Consider the following 20645-nt stretch of genomic DNA (forward strand, 5'->3'; position numbering starts at 1 on the left):
AGAGACCACAGGGTGAGGTATTAAAGATAAATTGTACATTAGAAAGAATGGTTTACATTGAGAAGAAACAGGAAACAAAAATATTTATTTTTATTACCGATGAGACTAAATAAAAGTACAATTGGCAACAAGTTAATCTCTCAAGGTGCTTCCTCATCCTCCATCCATTAATTCCATGATTATCATAAAGGCAAGTCTGTGCCCACAATGTACTTTGTAAATCTCACTCAGTATTTCATTGTGGTGGGAGGGATGGGGTCGGGAGGTCGGGTAGAGCAACAAAGAGGCCGTTCCTTGGTCTGGTAGATTTTCCATCGTGTGCTGCCTTTTTGGCTGCTGGTTGCATCATTGGTTAGGGGCACAGCTATGCCACTGATGCAGTGCCCTTATTACCAGTACACTGGTGCTAATTTCACCGACTTTGGAAGGATGACAGGCTGAGTCAACCCCCTGGTAATAATTCATTGGCAAACGGGGCTCGAACTCAGGACCCTTGGAACCCAAGCCACCACCCTAACCGATAAGCCAACACCAGGTTCGTCTGGTAGAGTAAAGCTCCATTTTCTCAAAACTGGAGAGGAAGTTTCCATTTATATTTCCCATTGCAAACACCTGCAGTCAGTAGGTAAGATATTGACCATGGCTGCCATCATGGGTGACAGACGTGATTGTCATGATGTGTATTCAATGACCGTTGCTCTCATATATGAACAAGGTCAATGGATTATATTGATCCACGCTTGTTGAAGAAGCACCCTTCTCCCCTCACCCCAAAACCCCACGAGTAGTAATTACCATACGTTGGTGTAGGAGTCGATCTTCGTGATGCTCCATCTCCAAGTCCCATGCTTGATAGTCCAGATTTCCTGCAAACAGTAAAATCCAGAGTTTGAGAAAGATATAGTATTGTCTGGAAACTTCAATCGACCAGGACATGTTTTTTTATAATTCCCGAAGCAGTTTCATGAACTGCACTGGATTGCTTTTTAAAATAATTATCATAGGCTCATGGAGGGGCTTACACATAGATTTCCTGCAGGACAAGGCCATTTGGCGACAGTGGATAACATGGTATGGCATGGCCCAAATATCATGATTTAAGTGTTCAAATGGTCACAACAAAGAGGCCAACCCAAGTTGAATTGGTGAACAAACTCTCTCTCGCCTCTGATTTTCTCAGCAGACAGAATTCTTGGTGTTTGTGGAAGAACAAATCTTGATCATTATCAAGGAAGGTTTGTATCAATTATAAATCCAGGTCAATTTCGAAAGTGATCCATTTATAGCCCCTAAAAAACCTTAGATCGGGCTGGAAGGATGGCCGAGAGACCTGCACAATCACTTCTAAGCTGTCCAGCCTGGGTTTGAATCCCGACTCAGCTATCAACTGCCTTCCTGGTGTTTCATGGGCAGGATGATTCATCAACGTGTGGACATTAAATTGGGAGTTCTGTCTGTCTGCCTGCATTAGTTAGTGGATGTTAACGATTCCATGGTATCCTTCGCGAAGAGGAGGGGAGCTATTGCTGGCACCCTGAAGAAATTACAAATTGCTGCCAAAACTTCCTGAGTCGGAGTGGTGATCTGATCAGGAATGTAGCCGAGTAACTGCTTTTGGCAGCACTAACGCTCCGCATAGGCCATTGTACATGATGATTATGATGGTGATGAAAACCTAGGATAACAAGGAAATTTAGGCAGTTACTAAATGATGGAGGAACTAAAAATAAAACTCCTTCCACCATTATTATTTACATGATACGTATATACCTACTGTGCATACTGCCCTCAATTGCAACTTTCAAAATGTTGATTTAAATTTGCTCGAAATGAAAAAAAAAATTGTTTGGTTGTTCGGATAATATTGTCATCCCAGTTCACCGAACGTTAAAATGGATCACATAACTGATGTTGTTCAATAATACTGATAATAATAATAATAATAATAATAATAACTACAACTGCCACTTTATAATGCTGGTAGTGATGACCGGGTACCCAGACGTCCGCCTTTGATACAACTACCACTTGATGAGCCCCCACACGTTTCTCTACGTCGTGGGATTCACAAGTTATGGACTGAAGAACAGGCCACATTCCATGTATTTATTTTGCACACAGTTGATCATTTTTCCTGGAGCCATCATCGGTATGAATTGAATTGCTGTTCCTGTACCCTCAAACGCATGCAGTTGCAGCCAAGTGAGCCTTCTGGAAAAAAAACAACAAATCTAAAGTTTTCAGTCAAACAATTAAATAATTCTAGCTGCCAAACCGAGTGGCCGATCGGGTTGAAATTTTAAAACTATGTTCTCCATCAAGACTTGATTATAATTGTGAAGTTTCGCAAATATTTATTCAGCATTTCCAGAGTAAATATTACTTAATATTTTTCCTTCAATCCAACATGGCTGCCAAACCTTGGAGCCGATCGAGTTGAAATTCAAACCCTTCATTCCATATGTCTGCTGCATCATCTCTTTAAAGTTTCACATTTATTGATGTTGCGGTTCCAGAGTAAACATTAATTAATATTTTTCCTTCAATCCAATATGGCTGCCAAACAATGTGTCGTACATCAAAGGGGGTGGGGGAGGGAACTTTTTGTTCATCATGGAGAGGCGGTCATACATGTCGAGTTTCGCCTCGATCTGTTCAGCCGTTTCAGAGAAGAAGACTGTTAAAGTTATTAATTTTCAATTCAATATGGTTGCCGTACCATGTGACCGATTACAACATAAATTTAAATTCTCCCTCTAATGGGGAAGTGGATCATGCTTGTTAAGTTTCGTGTTGATCAGACAAGGTGCGTTTTTCTATCCAAGATGGCCTCCAAACCATGTGACTTGTGACATCATAATTTTTACTGTATATGCAGGCATAGGGGTAGATTATAGTTGCCAAGTTTTGCTTCTATAGATTATGTGGTTCCAGAGAAAACATTATTTAATATTATTCTTGAATCCAACATGGCTGCCAAACCATGTGACCTATCAATTATTCATTAACAAAATTACATTCCCTACCCGTGTGCAATAAGTTTGTGAAGTTTCCCCTTGATCTGACCAGTCGTTCTGGAGAAGATGTTTGACGGTTTTAGGGTAAATTCAAGATCGCCGCCAAACCATGTGACCTATCAATAAGAAATTAACAAATTGTAAAAGGATGTCGTGGGGTATGTGGGTGTAAAGTTTCGCCTCAATCTGCTCAGCCGTTCTGCAGAAGATGTTTTTAATTATTTTTTTCAAAACAAGATGGCTGCCGAACCAAGTCACCTATGACGTCATAAGATATTTTTTCTACGGTGAATTGTTGTGTCGATGATGCTCAATAAATTTCAGATTTTTCCCATGCAGCGTTCTACTTGACGAATTTTCACCAGCATTCCGCTTCACTGATGACGTCAAGAAAAAATCACCCGCGTTCTCCATTGGGAGGTCATTAAAATGTATGAAGCGAAATTTTTTCCCATTGCACCGTTTCAGAGATACAGAGGTCCAAAGTTTATCGTTTTTTTCAAGATGGCGCCCGTACTACGTGATCTTTGACGTCATAATTTTCAATCAAGTTTGCTATCAAAAAAGATGCATACTATGGGGAAAATTTCGTGTCGATCGGACTTAGCGTTCCTGAGAAAATGATTTTTAAAGCGAAAAAGCCCGCAAATTGCTGGCGGAAAAATAATAAATAATAAATAAACAGAAGAAAAACAATGGTTACCCAGTCCATTTGACTGGGTACCCTAATAATAACGAGAAAGCAACTCAAATTGCAAAGCCCATCTGCGTACGCTTTGTACTTGAACTAAACTTGACAAAAGCAACAAATAAAAAAATAAAAAACATGTACATTTTATTACTTGGTGCTCTCCATATCCTCATAATAAAGGTTCGGTAAAAGTTTGATGAGAAAAGCTCAAATGTAAAAAAAAAGATAATAATAATTATTATGGCTTGAACACAATACAATTGCAAAACCCCATCTCCCACAGTGTGGGGGACGGCCTATTAATAATTTTGCTGAGGCTGAGTGAAGTGAGGTTGAGGTCATTTATTTTATTGATACGTGAAAGACCCCGCAACCCATGCCTACAGAAAATACCTTCTGGAACGCCAGCCGCATTTTTCATCCAATCATAATAATGATACTTTGTTTAAAAAAGAAAATTTTACCAATGTAATTTCACTTTTAAATGGTTTCTCCACAACCGCTTAAAAGCGATCGACACGAACCTTTCATCGCAGGAGTGCCTACCTACTCGGTGCTCCTATGTTGAAAGGTTCGTGTCAATCGCTTTTAAGCGGTTGCAGAGAAAACAAATTTAAAAGCAAAAAAGGTGAAGGTGGAAAAAAAACAAGTGAGGGCCTCGGTCGATGTTCCACAACATGCTAAACAATGGTGGTGGATGCATATTGTTAATAACTAGAATGGCACGCAGTAGAGCACATATCTCCACCAGGCTGAACAGTTTACGTTTTGTCTCCCACTGATTGGCCGTATCTGGATGCAGAGCTGAGCTAAAATCGAATCAATTTGTCCTCATCACACACCCAACCTGTCCACCAAATTTTGTTTGAATCCGTCCACAACTTTTTGAGATATCATGCTACTAAATATCGTTTTTGGCCCGATCTCTCAATGGTGAAGAATCACTTTAAAAATTCAAGTATCTGGATGCGTAGTATCCGGATCTTCACCAGAATCGAGTCAATTCGTCCACGTCACACACCCAACCTGTCCACCAAATTTTGTTTGAATCTGTCCATAACATTTTGAGATATCCTGCATACAGACAGACAAAGACACATATCGTTTTTGGCCCTATCTCTCAATGGTGAAGAATCACTTGAAAAAAAAATAATAATAATTAAGAAAATTTCATATCTGGATCCAGAATAATACAAGTTCCTTTGTAAGGAACTTGAATACAGGGGAAGGCAATCAGGCCCATCAATGCCTGCACTAGTATTGTCAACTTATGGTTGTTTATGCATGCCCTCTCCCTTTAAATGCTGACCTTGAAGCAAGGAAGCAGCACGTACCATTTTTGTCTTTGGTATGACACAGACGGCATTCAAACTGCTGATCTCCCAGACTCAGAGTAGTGTCTAACCATTATGCCAATGAGTCTGGTTAAAGAAATGTGCTCAAGGTTTGTGTTACTGCGTTCTTTAAGAAGTACTCCCTTTAACGGAATTGTGCACAAAATGTTAACAACGAATCAACTTAAAGCAGTTTTGCTGAAGCAGATGGGCAGGCAGGAGTGCTTGGAGGAAAGCATTGGCCTCTGAGCTGTCTATCCTGGGTTCCAATCTCAGGCCAGATATAGACATTCATCCTGCAGAGGTGGTTCATCAATTTGTGCATTGTACATCAGATGGGCGTTGAACTGGGTGTCCTATCTACCAGCATCAGTTGGTGGATGTTCGAGATCAATACCGTTTCTTTGTGAAGAGTAGCTGAGTTATCGTCAGCACCCTGGATAAATTCAAAATTCCTGTAACATTCAATCCAATGTCAGGACTGACCAGCGAGTTCGTGAAAGACTTGGGACAAAATCATTCCCAGACCGACCGCATGACAAAGAAGGTGGCAATAATTTGAGCCGTTAAAGTAGTCGTATTAGTTATAGTTATCGAAGTAGTAGTAATGGCTTCAGAAGGCAGTCGAGACGGGTAGCCCATGGATTCGAACAACTTAAAAATTGCAAGCAAATTACTAGATCCAATGGCTTGATTATTTATTGTTGTACAAGTATTTTAAAAAAAGTTTGATAACCCTTTAATTCGTGTTCTCTTGTCTACATGTCCGAAAGCTTGGTTCACAATTGTTTGCTAACCCACATGGCCTACAGACAAAATTTGTAGTGCACATAGCAAACTTGTACTTCAAACGACTCGGCTTACCATCAAGCTTATGAGCTTCGCAAAGAAAACCTTAAACAAACCTGTAATCATGGTAAATTAGTAAGCGCCAAACTCACAACTATTGAGATACGTCCACATGTTACAGAGTGGCGTGGTTGCTGTACCCTGGGTAGAGACGAGCCTGCCTGGAAGAATGCTCCCGTTCCAGACGAATGGTTTCCACCTTCCCAGGACTGGGAATAAATCCAACCTCGGTGCCCTCCCTCACCAGCCGGCCAATCCACCACTCATTGTTGTACTTCTGCAATAATTGGACCTCAATGACTAAACAAATTCAAGAAATTAAATGACAAATTAAGTAATATACTCACTCTTATGAGAAATAAATTGTAACAGTTTCATAACGAATGTTTTATTCTTCAGACATGCCAGTGCAGATTAAAAAATGAAAAAGCCGAGAAAAGTTAAACAACCATGTGCCTTCAGGGATTGCAACAGAACAGTATTTGGAATGCCTCACCACATCCAATACGAAGGACAGGCAAAAAAGAAAACGACATCCCTTGGGTGAGCTGTACACCTCTCGGGTGGGCTGTACACCCCTTGGGTGGGCTCCAAACCTCTCGGGTGGGCTCCACACCTCTCGGGTGGGCTCCACACCTCTCGGGTGGGCTCCACAACCCCTGGTGGGCTCCACAACCCTTGGTGGGCTCCACAACCCTTGGTGGGCTCCACACCTCTTGGTGGGTTCTACACTCCTTGGTGGACTCTATACCCATTGGTGGGCTCCGCACCCCTTGGTAGGCTCCACAACCCTCGGTGGGCTCCACACCTCTTGGTGGGCTCTACACCCCTTGGTGGGCTCTATACCCCTTGGTGGGCTCCACAACCCTTGGTGGGCTCCACACCTCTTGGTGGGCTCTACACTCCTTGGTGGACTCTATACCCATTGGTGGGCTCCGCACCCCTTGGTGGGCTCCACAACCCTCGGTGGGCTCCACACCTCTTGGTGGGCTCTACACCCCTTGGTGGGCTCTACACCCCTTGGTGGGCTCTGCACCCATTGGTGGGCTCCGCACCCCTTGGTGGGCTCTGCACCCCTTGGTGGGCTCCGCACCCCTTGGTGGGCTCCACACCCCTTGGTGGGCTCTACACCCCTTGGTGAGCTCTGCACCACTTGGTGGGCTCTGCATCCCTTGGTGGGCTCTGGAGTCGAGACCCTTTGGTGGGCTTCAAACCCCTTGGTAGGCTCTACATCCCTTGGTGGGCTCTCTACCCCTTGGTGGGCTCCACGTTCAGTGACTGATGACAAATTAACAAAATACGCTAAAACGGAATATGAGGCTAAATGAAAACAGGGGCATCAGATAATCATATAATATTGTGGGCCGGGGTTCGGTGGTGATAAACGACCATGAGGTGGAGCAGTAGAGCCGTCTCCCACCGAACACCCGGAAATAAAAGGTCGTCACCCCAGATAACTCCGGAGTCGACGGGCCACTTAAAGGACCGTGATCGTCAATTCTCTGACGGCGTGGGGTAGGGTCAATAGCCAAATTTCAACATACCTAAGTACCCACGTCGTCAAATTACCGGGGAAATCACACCCTCGGTCGACTCTGTCCGAACCGAGTCGCAGGTACCGACTCGGATCCGGCATAACTGAGTGGAGTTACCAGAGCCGCGCCAATCCCAATGACAACTTACGGCACTAACGGCTTACTATTTCTTAATATGCACCGTGCTGGGTCAATGGGAGAAAGCACAGAAAACGAGCTGGAACATTTAACACAGGGGTTTATTTATAAACAATAATCGGGGAGGGGAGCACACAAAGAGCAGAGTTACAACTGAATAAAGCAGTGCAAACAATGTACAATGAAAAACACTTAATCAATCCTACTTAAAGACGGGGCCCCACGGACAGACACACACACACACACACACACACACACACACACACACACACACACACACACACACACACACACACACACACACACACACACACACAAATAAATGGTGGTCGCGGCCTTTATTTGCACCTGTCCGCCTCGTGCGGTCTGGTCTAGCTTGTCTGGTGGCGGGACTCGAACCCGCCACCAACAACACAGCACCAAGCTCCAGGGACCAAGAACAATGCAACGGACACCAGCCAGCACAGGAACGGACCAGACGAGACGCCAGCAGGCAAGACGAGGCTTCATCTCTTTCTCGATGACGGGGCGAACCTTCTCTTCTCGACGGCTCACCACCTCCTCATATCCTTCCCCTCCCCCGCGGGGCGAGGTAAACGCTCTGCGGTACTCGCCTCCAGATTGGAGGAGGGGCGAACATCCCATCTGGCTGGGCGGGGCCGCCCCTGAGGTGGTCAGCCTCCTGATTGGACGAGGCGTCTCGGGAGGTGTGTCGAGGTGTCTCGGAAGCCCCCCCCCCCTGAGGAGGCTCCATAGTAACTTTCGGCACACTGGCCTCCCATTGGTTGGAGCGCGCGTGCGATGCTCGCCCTTCGCTCATTAGCTGGAGGAAACGTCCCATGCCCTTCCTTGGAGCGGAGCCTCGATCTGAGGCGATGGAGGCTCCGCCCACACCTTCGGCCAAAAACACGTGGGCAATGGCGACCGGGTTGAGTGAGGGACGGTGCCGTTGTTGTTGATGTATTAAACCTGACTATAAAATAACTCACAGCGCACACACGAAATTCCCATTAGACATAGGGGATGGATTCTAACTATAAACACATACTTATCGAAATAACTAAGCTTAGGGACTGCTGTCTGTCTGTGTGCAAATGGCTTCCAGATTTGCAACAATAAGACACCTGGTTACAAAATTTGTCATTATTATAACCATTTTGGATCAAAATCAAAATGCATAAACAACGGAATCAAGCATACCAAGTCTTAAGCTTAAATTTTCCTATTTCAACCTGAAGCACAGTAGTTAAACTTTGCAGGCCTCGTGACAGCAGTACAGATGAGGAAGCATGAAATACAACACATAGAATCTATTATTGCACAGACTGCCGTGGCAGTGGAGCATGGTCTGTTGGTAGTTGTTTCACAACCACTGATCATGACTGTCAGAAGGTAATAAATTGTTACGTTTTTGGGGTAGGGGTCAGTAGATGGAATAGAACTGTTTGCATCCACGTAGCTTATCGGACCTTTGGATATGTAACAAGGACTCACGTTAGCTATCGTGTGCAGCCCGTAGGTGAGAGTTGAATCATTTTCTGGGGGCACGGTTGTGGCTCTCATGCAATGCTCTCAATTACCAGTACACTGGTACTCATTTTGCCAAACTCGGAAGGATGACAGGCTGTCAACCCACCTGGTGTTAATTCAACGGGTATTTAGAGGCTCAAACTCAAGACCCAAATATCTCAATACAGCCACCTTAACCGTAAAGCCAACCCAAGGCTTAGGACCCATGTTAGGGATAACTGTCTGTCGTAAAGCCCATACGAGAAAAGGGCCCTGTGCAACTTTAGAATAGATAAACTCGGGATGTCACATCATGTGTCTTTCGTGTTGAGCCGGGAAGGTTCCGGGCATCGACCACATCCACATCACCCCTTTCTGCCTCTTTTCCCCCTGACACCCAATGAGCAAAGAGGCTCACCATTGGCCCACATGCCTGGTGTTGTCTTAATGGTTATGGTGGTGGGCTTGGGATCCAAGGGTCCTGAGTTCAAATCTTGCTCGGCTGTTGAATCAATACCAGGTGGGGTTGACTCAGCCTGTCATCCTTCCAAGGTCGGCAAAATGAGTACCAGCTTGCTGCGATGATTGAGCCATTTGAATATCCTGCGTTGGAGTGGTGACCCATTCCAGGATTGTGCCTAATTGCACAAGAGACTGCTTAGGCAGCACCGACGCTCTGTACAGAGTATGGTCCCATTGGATGGATGGATGGCCCGTGCTGCCTGGTGGCCACGGCACTCTGGTGCAGATTTAGCATTGTATGGTTGAGCAGGATGTTGGAACTATGTGTGGGTGTGGCAGGTATTGGTTAGAACCTTCCGGGTGCTGACGTCAATACCTTGGGGTTGAATGGGATGTAGTATTGGAGGGGTAGGTGTGGGGGAAGAGGGTGTAGTTTCGCTTTGTATAAGTAACGTGTTTGTTGTCTGTCTTTGTCTTGAGATTCTGTTCAGTATATGTAATCTTGTGCCTTCTGAAATTATTAGAATTTCTTAAGCCTGTATGCACATCTGTTCCTGCCATCCTTTCCTGCATCCATAACCAACGGCTACAGACCCTGCTTGGAATACAGGAACAGGTTAATCACCATTTGGAATATGATGACCAATCCAATTGTGGTCATCCGTGGAGGAGTATTTTGTCTCATCAGCTTGTTGTTGAGTGGTTGAAGAGGGCGCCCGTACACACGACAATATCATTGGCCAAATGTCAGCAGTTGACATGTCAGCATATATACATACATGTAGTCTGACCGGGACATTCAAGGGCGATACGTTCCTGGAAAATGTGCGAATGTCGAAACCATGAATGCTGGGGGCACTGTTTCAATGGGAATGAGAAGGGCACTAGATAGAGCGCGCATACCTCCACCACATAATGCCTGATCCACGAGAACATATCTGGCCCAATACATTTTTGAAATATCATGCTATATATCGTTTTTGGCCCTTTCTCTCAACAAAAATTATCAGATCCGGATCCGGATTCAGATCTTCACCAAAATCAAATCAATTTGTCGTGGTCACAAACCCACCCTTTCCGCGAAATTTCATTCAAATCTGTCCACAACGTTTTGAGATATCGTGCTATGTATGAGTTTAGCCCGATCTGTCAATGGTGAAGAATCACTTTTAAAAATTCTAGTCAGCGGATTCGGATCTTCACCAAAATCTAATCAGTTCGTCCTTGTCACACACCCAACCTGCCCACCAAATCCCATCCGGATCCGTGCACAACTTTTTGAGATATCCTGCACACAGACAGACAGAGAGACAAACAAATAAACAGACAGAGAGGGATGAAAACATAACCTCCTTCGCTTTCGGTGGTGGAGGTAAAAATACACATACAGCCATCATCACTTTTCTCAAGGCACCAAGGATTCCAGACTGATTCCACAATTCCTCCACCGATAAGACTGTGCTGCTACTGATAAAAAAAATACCTCCTTTACATGAAGGAAGTCTCCGACATCAAAGGACACGGTTGCTCCAGGGAGTGGCACATCTTCTTCGATGACTCCATTGAAGTTTACATTGGTTCGTACGGCAAAAGCGACTGGCTTGTTCTGCACATCAAAAGGCACACAAATCAGTTTCAGCTTTTTTTTTCAGCTTCTTCTTGGTCCAACTTTTTTCACTTAATAAATACAATGTATCAAGACACAAAAGACAAGTTTCAATAAATCTCTTCATTTGTAAAAGATACTGAGAAATATGTCAAGGATGAAAATTGAACAAAGATAAATATAACAACTATTGGATAAAAACAATTATGGTGAATAATATGAGTTCTTCAATTCCCTTCAGTCGAAGGGCTTTTAGTATATCTGGAAGAACATCAATTAAAGTAGCTCTAACAAAAGTTTCTCCTCTCCTTCTGGCAAGAAATTCAAAACTAGAAAAAGTAATGAAACAAGAAAAAGTATCAAAAAAGAAAAACCTTATGGATGAAGCTTGAGAAAGAAAAGATAAGACCATCTGTAATATGCAAAGAGAAATTTGTATTTTTTTCAACAACCCTAAAGATGTAAATCCTGAGGAAATAAAGGATGTTAATATATCAGGTGACATGACATTTCGTTCAATAGTAGTTACGGATCATTTTAAAATTACCTTTAATATAAAAAAATGTAGTCGTTGAATCTGTAAATGAAAAAAAGTATATAGATATCGATGGTAATGTTTTTTCTACTAATTAAATACGAGTCATGATTCAACTGAAGATTTTGAAGATTATGAGAGTGATGATAGTATCTCTGTTGGAACAGAAGACAGTTATGATACTGAGAGTTTGTGTTCAAACGATGGTAATGAAAGTAGTTTTATAGATGATTGTGAAAGCACCAATGAAAGTACCCAAGATGATACCGATGATGAATTTTAGTTAAAACAAAGTTTTAATTAATAAATATGAATACTATACTAAATCTTGAGCCCCTTGAATTCCCTGATTACCCATATGACAAATTTGAGAATTGTCCTGCATGTGATAGAGTGGGATTAAACACAGTCAAAAGCCTATAAACAATGTATATTCTGTGATTATCTTCTAATTAATGATAATAAAAATATATATAAAGGAATATAATTCTTTTAGATTTACACCAAAAATGAATTACGTGACAAGATTGATTTGAGAAATGAATGTAAGGTCGGAGGGTGATAACACACCTTTCCTTACAATGGAAGAAACTGAATGTATTAGAGAAATGTTCAAAGGATTGTTGTTATATATTATCCATGATTGCCATTTTCAGGGAAATATCAACACAAGATATTGTATAAATAAAATTATGGATTATCTTGAAATTAAACCCGAACTTAGGATAAAATATAGAGTTTCTAAAAAAGCCAACAATAAATTAAATAACCTGTTTTCCAAATATATAAATGAATGATTTTTTACCCATTTGGGAAAATAAGATAAAATTTAACAACCATAAAATCTTCCAAATTCATTAAGATGTCTCATAGTTGCTTCAAGCGGATGTGGAAAAACCTGCTTTCTTTTAAAGATGCTCCTTACTCCCAACTTTTTGGATTATGATAATTTAATAATTTTCATATAGTCGAGTTTTCAACCTGGGTTTCAACTACTCTCGCAAGGTTTTCATGCTGGTCTTCAAAAAGAAGATATAATCGGTTTATTTAAACTTCAAAACAAACGAAATGATTACAACATTGAAGATATAATACAACTATTTTGTGATACACAGAGATTATAAAAAGAAATCAAAACCGATAACTTGTATTCTTCGTGATAATACGGATGATATACCTTCTCCCCAAGATTTGGAAAAATCAAAAAAGAACCTCGTTATCTTTGATGATTGTGTGAATGAGAGAAACCAAACGGTAATGGATAGCGACTACACAAGAGGGAGACATTCTTCTTGTAATTGTATTTATCTTGGTCAATCATACTTTCAACTCCCTCGTTGCTCAATAAGAAACACTGCTGATACTTTTATTTTATTCAAGTTAAATTCAAAATTCAATTTTTGGAGAGACAATTGTTCTACATTATGCAGTAAAAAGGAATTTGGGGATTATATGAAGCACACGACTGAAAAATATAAATATATTGTTTTGAAACAAGATGAGATATTAAGGGATATTTTATTTTATTTTATAAACAATTACATATAGAAATGACAACTATTATTATAAATCTTGTGGGTAAATGTGCTTCTGGAAAAAAAAACTTTCATAAATCAAGGTTCTTGTGTAGTACAAATGAGAATATTGTAAATTTGCTTAAAAAGCACCATGTAGTTCATATTGTATCCACAGCAACTAGAGCAATAAGACCTGGAGAAGTAGAAGGTGAATAGTATTACTATATTTCAGTAGAGGAACATATGCGATTGAGGAATGAAGGTCAAATATTTGAGGAGGTTTCTCTTGGTAAAACAAAATATTCACATTGCCAGAGTGAGTTAAAGAAACTAAAATCTGGTGGTCTTGGGATATTAGAAACTAATCCAGAAGGAAGGAGACAAATTATTAAACATTTGAGTGGTAATGGGGTTAAGATTTTATCATTCGGTTTTGATGTTGATGAAGAAACTCCACACAAACGTATGAAAAGCAGAGATAAAAGTATTAGTGCAGAAGAAATTACAACTCGTATTAATGTTAATAAAGAATTTGATAAAATATTGTGACGTCCACGGGACTTGAACAGTCCCGCCAACGTAGAATTTTTTTTTTTTTTTTTTTTTGTATACCTTGGTCGAGGCTCGTATGAGAGCTAACACACAACTCACAGCAAGGAGGCATGAGACAAGAGGGGCGGGAGTGGAAGGGACAAAACAGTGGGGAACAGACACATTAGGTGAACCGTGGAAGGGAGAGGGATGGGGATGGGACGGGGAACATGGCGAAGAGAATATGGACATTTCAGGGACTTTCAGGAAGGAAAGTAGGAGAAATGAAGGAAGTGGGCTTGGGTGGATTATCGGGGGTAGAAAAGATCGAGGATTTGGATGGGGGAAGATAAGAGGTGGTGGTGAACAGCTGTTTTGAAAGCCTGGAGGGAAGAATGGGAAAGAATAGAGTGAGGAAGTTTATTCCAAAGGCGGGAAAAAAGAGGAATGAAAGAGTGAAGATGGGCAGTGATTCGTGATTTTGGTAGTTTTACCAGAAGGGGGTTGTTGGCGGACCTTGAGCGCCCTGTGGAAATGTGGTGGGGACAAATCGCAGAGAGAGCAGGGGGGGCAAGGCTGGAGAGGAGTCGGTAGAAGACAGAAAGACCACCGACCAACCTGCGGTGATGGAGTGAGAGGCCCAAAGACTCAGCTTCATTGCGGGAGATGCCGATGATCTTAAATGCCCTGGTTTCGACAGCGTGAAGCCGAGAAAGGTGGGAGGCAGGAGCACCAGCCCAGAGGGGAGAGCAGTACTCCATTAGGCTACGGACAAAAGCTTTGTAAGTGGTCAGGAGCTCAAGAGGGCCGAGGAAGGACTTAGCACGACGGAGGATTCCCAGTCGGCGACTGGCTTTTGAGGCGAGGTTGGAAATGTGACTTTCCCAGGAAAGGTCATGGCAGATAGTGAGACCTAGAAGCTTGAAAGAAAAGACTTCTTCCAGAGGATTGTTGAGAAAGTGGATGGGGGGGTTTTGTAAACGGTCCTTTCGAAGAGACATAGTGAGAGTGTGAGATTTGTCTGGATTGAAAGACATGTTCCACGTGTTGGACCAGTTTGTGATTTTATCCAGATCTGCAGTGAGTGAAGAAGCTGCTGCTTGCCGGTCTGAGGGATGACAGATGGTACGGCAGAGGGTGGAGTCGTCGGCAAAGAGAAATAGAGGATTTTCCAGAGAGTCCGAGAGATCATTGATGAAAACCAGAAAAAGAACAGGGCCCAGAACGCTACCTTGAGGAACTCCAGCCTGGACAGGAAGAGGGGATGAAAGAACTCCATTTAGGGCCACACGTTGACTGCGACGGGAGAGGAAGTCTGCGAGCCATGAGTGGAGATGGCCTTGAATACCATGGGAAGAGAGTTTGGTGAGTAGGGCAGGGTGCCAGACTGTGTCAAAAGCACGTGATATGTCCAGGGATACGGCTCGGATTTCCTGTCTGGCATTGAGGACCTCCATCCATTGATGGGAGAGCAGAAGCAGCATATCCAGGGTAGAGTGACCTGGTCTGAAACCAAATTGATGATTGGAAATCAAGCCATTGGAGAAGAGGAAGGATTTCATATCTGAGGCGATGATGGATTCCATCACCTTGCTGATGATTGGGAGAAGGCTGATTGGTCTGTAGTTATAGGGATCTGTTTTTGCACCTTTTTTATGCAGGGCAGTGATGTTAGCAGATTTCCCAGCAGATGGCAGATGACCTTGGGCAAATGAGAGGGTGAATAGAACAGAGAGAGGGTGAGCAAGAGCAGAAGAGCAGGCTTTGAGGACACGTGGGCTGATGCCGTCTGGACCGGTTGCAGAATCTGACTCGAGGTTTGAAAGCAAGCTCTCCACCTTGTCAGGAGAAAAGGATACAGAGTCCAGGGACAGTTGGGTGCGACTGGGTAAAGTGGGTAGAGATAGTGATGGGTTTAGGACACAAGATTTAGCTGCAAACACCGAGTTTAGACATTCAGCTTTATCATGTGTGGAATCAGCAGTGCGGCCATTTGAGGTAAGGGAGGGGATGGAGAGGGAACATACACCAGAAACAGATTTGATTAAATGCCACCAGGATTTTGAGGAGGGAGAGAGGTTTGAGAGTTCAGACTTGAGATGAGAAAGATGTTGTTTTCTGGCTCTCCTGAGGGTAGATACACACTTGTTCCGAGCTTTGTGGAAAGAACTGAGATTGCCCTCAGTTGGGTTTGCTTTCCATGAGGCAAAGGCAAGTTGTTTCAGGACAACTGCCTCGCCACAAGCTTCAGTAAACCAAGGGCGGGAGGAAGGGTAAGACAACTGAACACGAGAGGGGATAAATCTGTGCATGAGGGAGAGCAAGTTTCTTTGAAAGAATTCCCAGGATGAGTTGATGTTTGAGAAAGTCGTGATAGGAGACCAGTCTGTAAGTTTGATGGCTGCTCGGAGACCCTGCCAGTCGGCTTGAGTGAAATGCCAGACTCGGGACGGCGGTGAGGTGGTTCTCTGATAACAGCCAGAGAGATGTCCACTTTAACAAGGACGTGGTCAGAAGAACCAATTGGAGCGAAGGAAGAGCAGCAGATATTGTCAGGGAAATTTGTCAAAATCAGATCCAGAAGAGATGGAGTACCATTGGTTGAGATCCGGGTCGGGAAGTTGACCGATTGAGTCAGTCCTAATGAGTCGGAGAAAGCTTTTGCTGAGGTGCCATGGCAGGTGAGAGAGGTACCCACACCTAGCCAACTGGCGTGATGACAATTGAAGTCACCACATAAGAGGAAGAGAGAGTTTGGATGAGAAGATAGAAGATGGTCCATGTTTTCGGATAGTGAGGTGTAGATGGAGTCATCACTGTTCGGTGGACGGTACAGTACACATATAAACATGAGGTGGGAGTGAAGGGGAAGCCGAAGCCAGAGGTATTCCTGGGGGTGTGGGGGAGTGAGAGCAGTGCATGGAGAGTGAGGAATAGAGTCTTTGATGAAGAGAGCAACACCTCCACCAGGACGAGGCTCAGTTCTGTCATACCGTAAGAGGGAGTAGCCAGGGAGAGATACTTGGGAGTCAGACACGTCTTGGGAGAGGAAAGTTTCTGTTAGGCAGATAATGTCTGGTTTGTCAGTGGCAACCTGTATGGAAAGATCTGAAAGGTAAGCCGAAAGGAATGAGCCGAAACAATGGAGGCGGTTTATTTTTTATAACACAAGGATGGCGGTTTTAATCGCTCTACAGCAAACGGGGTGAGGAAGGTGGCACGAGTCGCTTTTCACTGAGTTAATAATGTTTATTTCTCCAACCAGAAATAATAATAAGACTCGGCAAGAGGAGCATCCGGGGCGATTCGACGGGATGGTGGTGTGGGTTCGGGCGTGGGGGAAAACAAACAATTCCAATGGATATACAAATCTCAAACCCAAGCCTGGTGTTGGCGCAGTGGTTAGGGCAGCGGCTTGGGATCCAAAAGGTCCTGAGTTCAAGCCCCGTTGGGCCACTGAATTAATACACCAGGGGGTCGACTCAGCCTGTCATCCTTCCGAGGTCGGTGAAATGAGTACCAGTATACTGGGCCGGTGTATACCCCGGTTAAAATAGGTGTACCATATCCCTGTGTCGTAAGAGGCGACCAGGGTTGCGTCAGGAAGGGCATCCGGCGTAAAACATGTGCCAAATCACTATTGCGGATCATAGGGATGATCCGCTGTGGCGACCCCGAAAGGGAGCAGCCGAAAGAAGAAGAAGAAGATACAAATCTCAAACCCTCTAAGGCGCCAGGTACACACACACACACACACACACACACACACACACACACACACACACACACACACATACACACACACACACACACACACACACACACACACACACACACACATACACACACACACACACACACACACAACGTAGCTGGTGATCAGGCTTGCCTGTGGTGTCAACGTAACAGTCACTGGATTGGTGCCGGACGAGCTGGCGTTGCGCTCGTCAGGGGCAAGAGACACGGTGGTGCCGAGGTTCCGTCAGCCCTTCCGCGCAGAGCCACGGTTTCCGGCCTGTGAGCTCCAACCAGCCACCGTGGTGCTGTTCCTGGTGGTGTCGACCTCCTGGTGTAGGCCCAAGTCCGCTCACAGCCGCCAGGGAGCCAGTTCTGGCGCCAAGATGCGAGCAGGAGAGGGAGGCAGATCCGCCCGCCGTTCGGTCCCGTACTCCGAGCCAGCAGAACTCCAGAGCCAACCGAGGTGAGGCACGCGGAACAGCAAGGCCTCGAGACACGACGAATCGAGGAACGAACCAGCGCAACGAGAGAACGCGCTCAGAGACCAACAGCCTCGACCAGACGCTTCTTTTTTTATCACTCTCCCTCCCCGGTCTTTTCCCGAACAGGACCATTTTATACTCGATTCCTCGTCACTTCCAATGGAGCCCTTTTATTGGCCCTCCGCCGTCGCCTTCCGCCAATCGTGATCAAGGGGCGGAGCCATCCGCAGCACTGTCCTGTTACGTCACGGCAAGCCTCCAGGGAATACTAAAAGGGAATACGCATACACACCCTAACCCGTCACCCTATCTAATCACGTGACAATTATCATTTCCCCCTTAAAGAAATGGACATTTACTAGACAACTTATCACCACTGAATTGCTACTTACTACATCGATATCCTGGTACAACTCGAACAGCATGGCATACCTAATTAAACATCCTAATTACCCTTTGAATGCATACCCCCCCCCCAGACGTAACACTGCCCCCTCCTCTGGTACCACAGCTCCTGCAAGGTATATCACAGGTGCTACCGTACCAGCCTTAACACTTACTGACTCACACCTATTTAACCTAACGAAATAAAGTAGGAGGGGCAATGGGCAGCGAGCCGCAGCTAACTTACCTATCCTGCTTAACGTACTACCCCCTTATGGCCTTATCCTGGCCGAAACAATCATCTTTTTATTTATTTATTTATTTTATTTCATCACATGAGAGCACTGAGCGAAGTTGCACTCCATCCTCTGGATCATCACTCCTGTCCAACACTCTTCCAGTGATCTGGGGAGGGAAAACAAAAGGTTCCACAAAAACACAACACTCATACTTTACATTCCTACTCTAAGCCTTAACGACACTATTCACGGGATATTTACACTTGACCGCGTCCCCCAGTGGATGCTAATAGACCCAGCATTACCTGGGGAGCCAATTTTCAAATTTGCTTCACCCCAAAATTATGCGGACATCATGCCCTTGCTGCACATGTCAAGTTGTGCGGGACTCACACATCTTCACAACACTCACACCATGGTCATCATCACATTTCTAGGTCATGGTCCCCATTTTAATGATTGCAGGCTGAATCCCGTCATGGCCGTGGGGTGGGTTACCACAAGATGATGGGGGCATCTCAGGTGTAACCATGCCCACAGGTAAGCTTTAGTCCAACCCTGACGTTTCTCCGCCCCGCTCCCTTTGATTCCCACCCCCCTGGTAGCCATCAACTCTAACCCCGTACAACACACTGGAAGGGGTCTCACTGGCTCCTCTGGCCTTCCTGGGTCGCCAAGGTCCTACCCGCCTTGGTCGCCCAACCAGACCCTCTCCCAGTTGCCTCCAGACACTGTCACCATCAGCCACCAGGGGTGAATGTCCTTGAAGGGGGTCGCAATTCCCGCTCACCGTGAGCCTCAGCAATCCCTGTGGACAAGCACATCATCCCCACCCACAAAACCCACATGACTCCCCCCACCCCATCGGCCTTACATGTGACACCTGCATTTCTAACACTTCACCGACCATGACCTTCCCTGTTACCACACCATGTACAATAAAAAATCAATGTGTGCACCATACATTTCACTTCTCAACTTGAAACAACTCACACAGCACTTTTCCTCACCCGATCCACGCACCAGCCATTGGACAGCCACTCGTGCCCGCTTTGTTACCAATTACCCACTGTCCCTATTGTCACTCTAAAACCCAGCAGAACTTACAAACCCATGCCAATTTTCCCACAATTCACTATTTTCACCAAAGGAGGGCACTTCGCTACAATCTCACCAGCCGAGCATGGCCCTATATGCTCAGCCCGATCTAGTCTCCCCGACCCCCGACAGTGATCTCCGGACTCGACCTATGTAAGGGCACCTCGGATAGACCTGGCGGTTCAGCAGGAGGATTCATCCTCTCCGGGCTTGAAAGTCTATTGGAGGGTCTCTCCATCGCCGGGTACCGGCAATATTGTTGCACGTGTCCTCTTCGCCCGCACCAGAAACAACTCCCCAGAAAAGGCCCCCGTGGGTATCGGTGTAATGTCTCTTCTGGTTCCGGACCCCCTCGGCCATAATCGAATTGCTCTATTGGCTGAGCTGGACCCCGCCGCTGTGGCGCACCTACTGCCGAATTACCCTTTATCAAACTTGACAGTTTCTGGCAAATTTCCTGAAACATTTGGGTAATGCCAATTTCTCCCAGCCCCCCTCCCTGATCCCGAATCTCCGCCTGTCGGATCGTCACCGATGGCCTCTCGGGCACCCGACCCGGCCGACTCCACGAGGCCAGCCTGGCCGCGCACTCGGCCGCTCGGTGCACGGTGGGTGGATCCTGTAGCTCCACGAGCGCTCGGACTTCAGGGTCCGGAAGAGCAGCTAAAAAATTTTCTCGTGCCAGTCTGTCCCACGCCTCCACTGTTAGGTCCCGATACGCGATCCTGACTGATTGGTAAATGTCCTGTGCCAGCTCCTGCACTGTCTCGCCCGACTTTAATCTGCGGTGCTGGAGCTGGGCCCGCACCAGATCACAGTTTGCTGCGAAGCCAAACCGACGGCTCAACGCCTCGCAAATGTGGGAGCTGGTCAACATCCCTCCGCGATCACGTTTAACACATCTGCGGCTGGTCCCCGCAACATTGCCACCAAATTCCCTGTACGTTCCCGCTCATTCCACCCGTTTAGTCGGGAAATAC

At 45.0% G+C, this 20645-nt stretch overlaps 1 protein-coding gene across 3 annotated transcripts in view; it reads right to left on the bottom strand.

Moving 5' to 3' along the window:
- Positions 1 to 20645, bottom strand: part of CACNB2 (calcium voltage-gated channel auxiliary subunit beta 2) — a 239513-nt gene that overhangs the window by 87857 nt on the left and 131011 nt on the right. For all 3 annotated transcript variants that reach the window (XM_085876659.1, XM_085876658.1, XM_085876661.1), the window contains exons 3-5: positions 11019 to 11141; positions 6032 to 6168; positions 796 to 866 (exon numbers count right to left, since the gene is read on the bottom strand). In XM_085876659.1, the coding sequence (XP_085732785.1) occupies positions 796 to 866; positions 6032 to 6168; positions 11019 to 11141 (331 nt within the window). The remainder of the gene's footprint in view (positions 1 to 795; positions 867 to 6031; positions 6169 to 11018; positions 11142 to 20645) is intronic.

This window comes from Eptatretus burgeri, chromosome 4 (assembly GCF_056783735.1).
Source record: "Eptatretus burgeri isolate ZD-2024b chromosome 4, Ebu_testis_v1, whole genome shotgun sequence".
Lineage (NCBI taxonomy): Eukaryota > Metazoa > Chordata > Myxini > Myxiniformes > Myxinidae > Eptatretus > Eptatretus burgeri.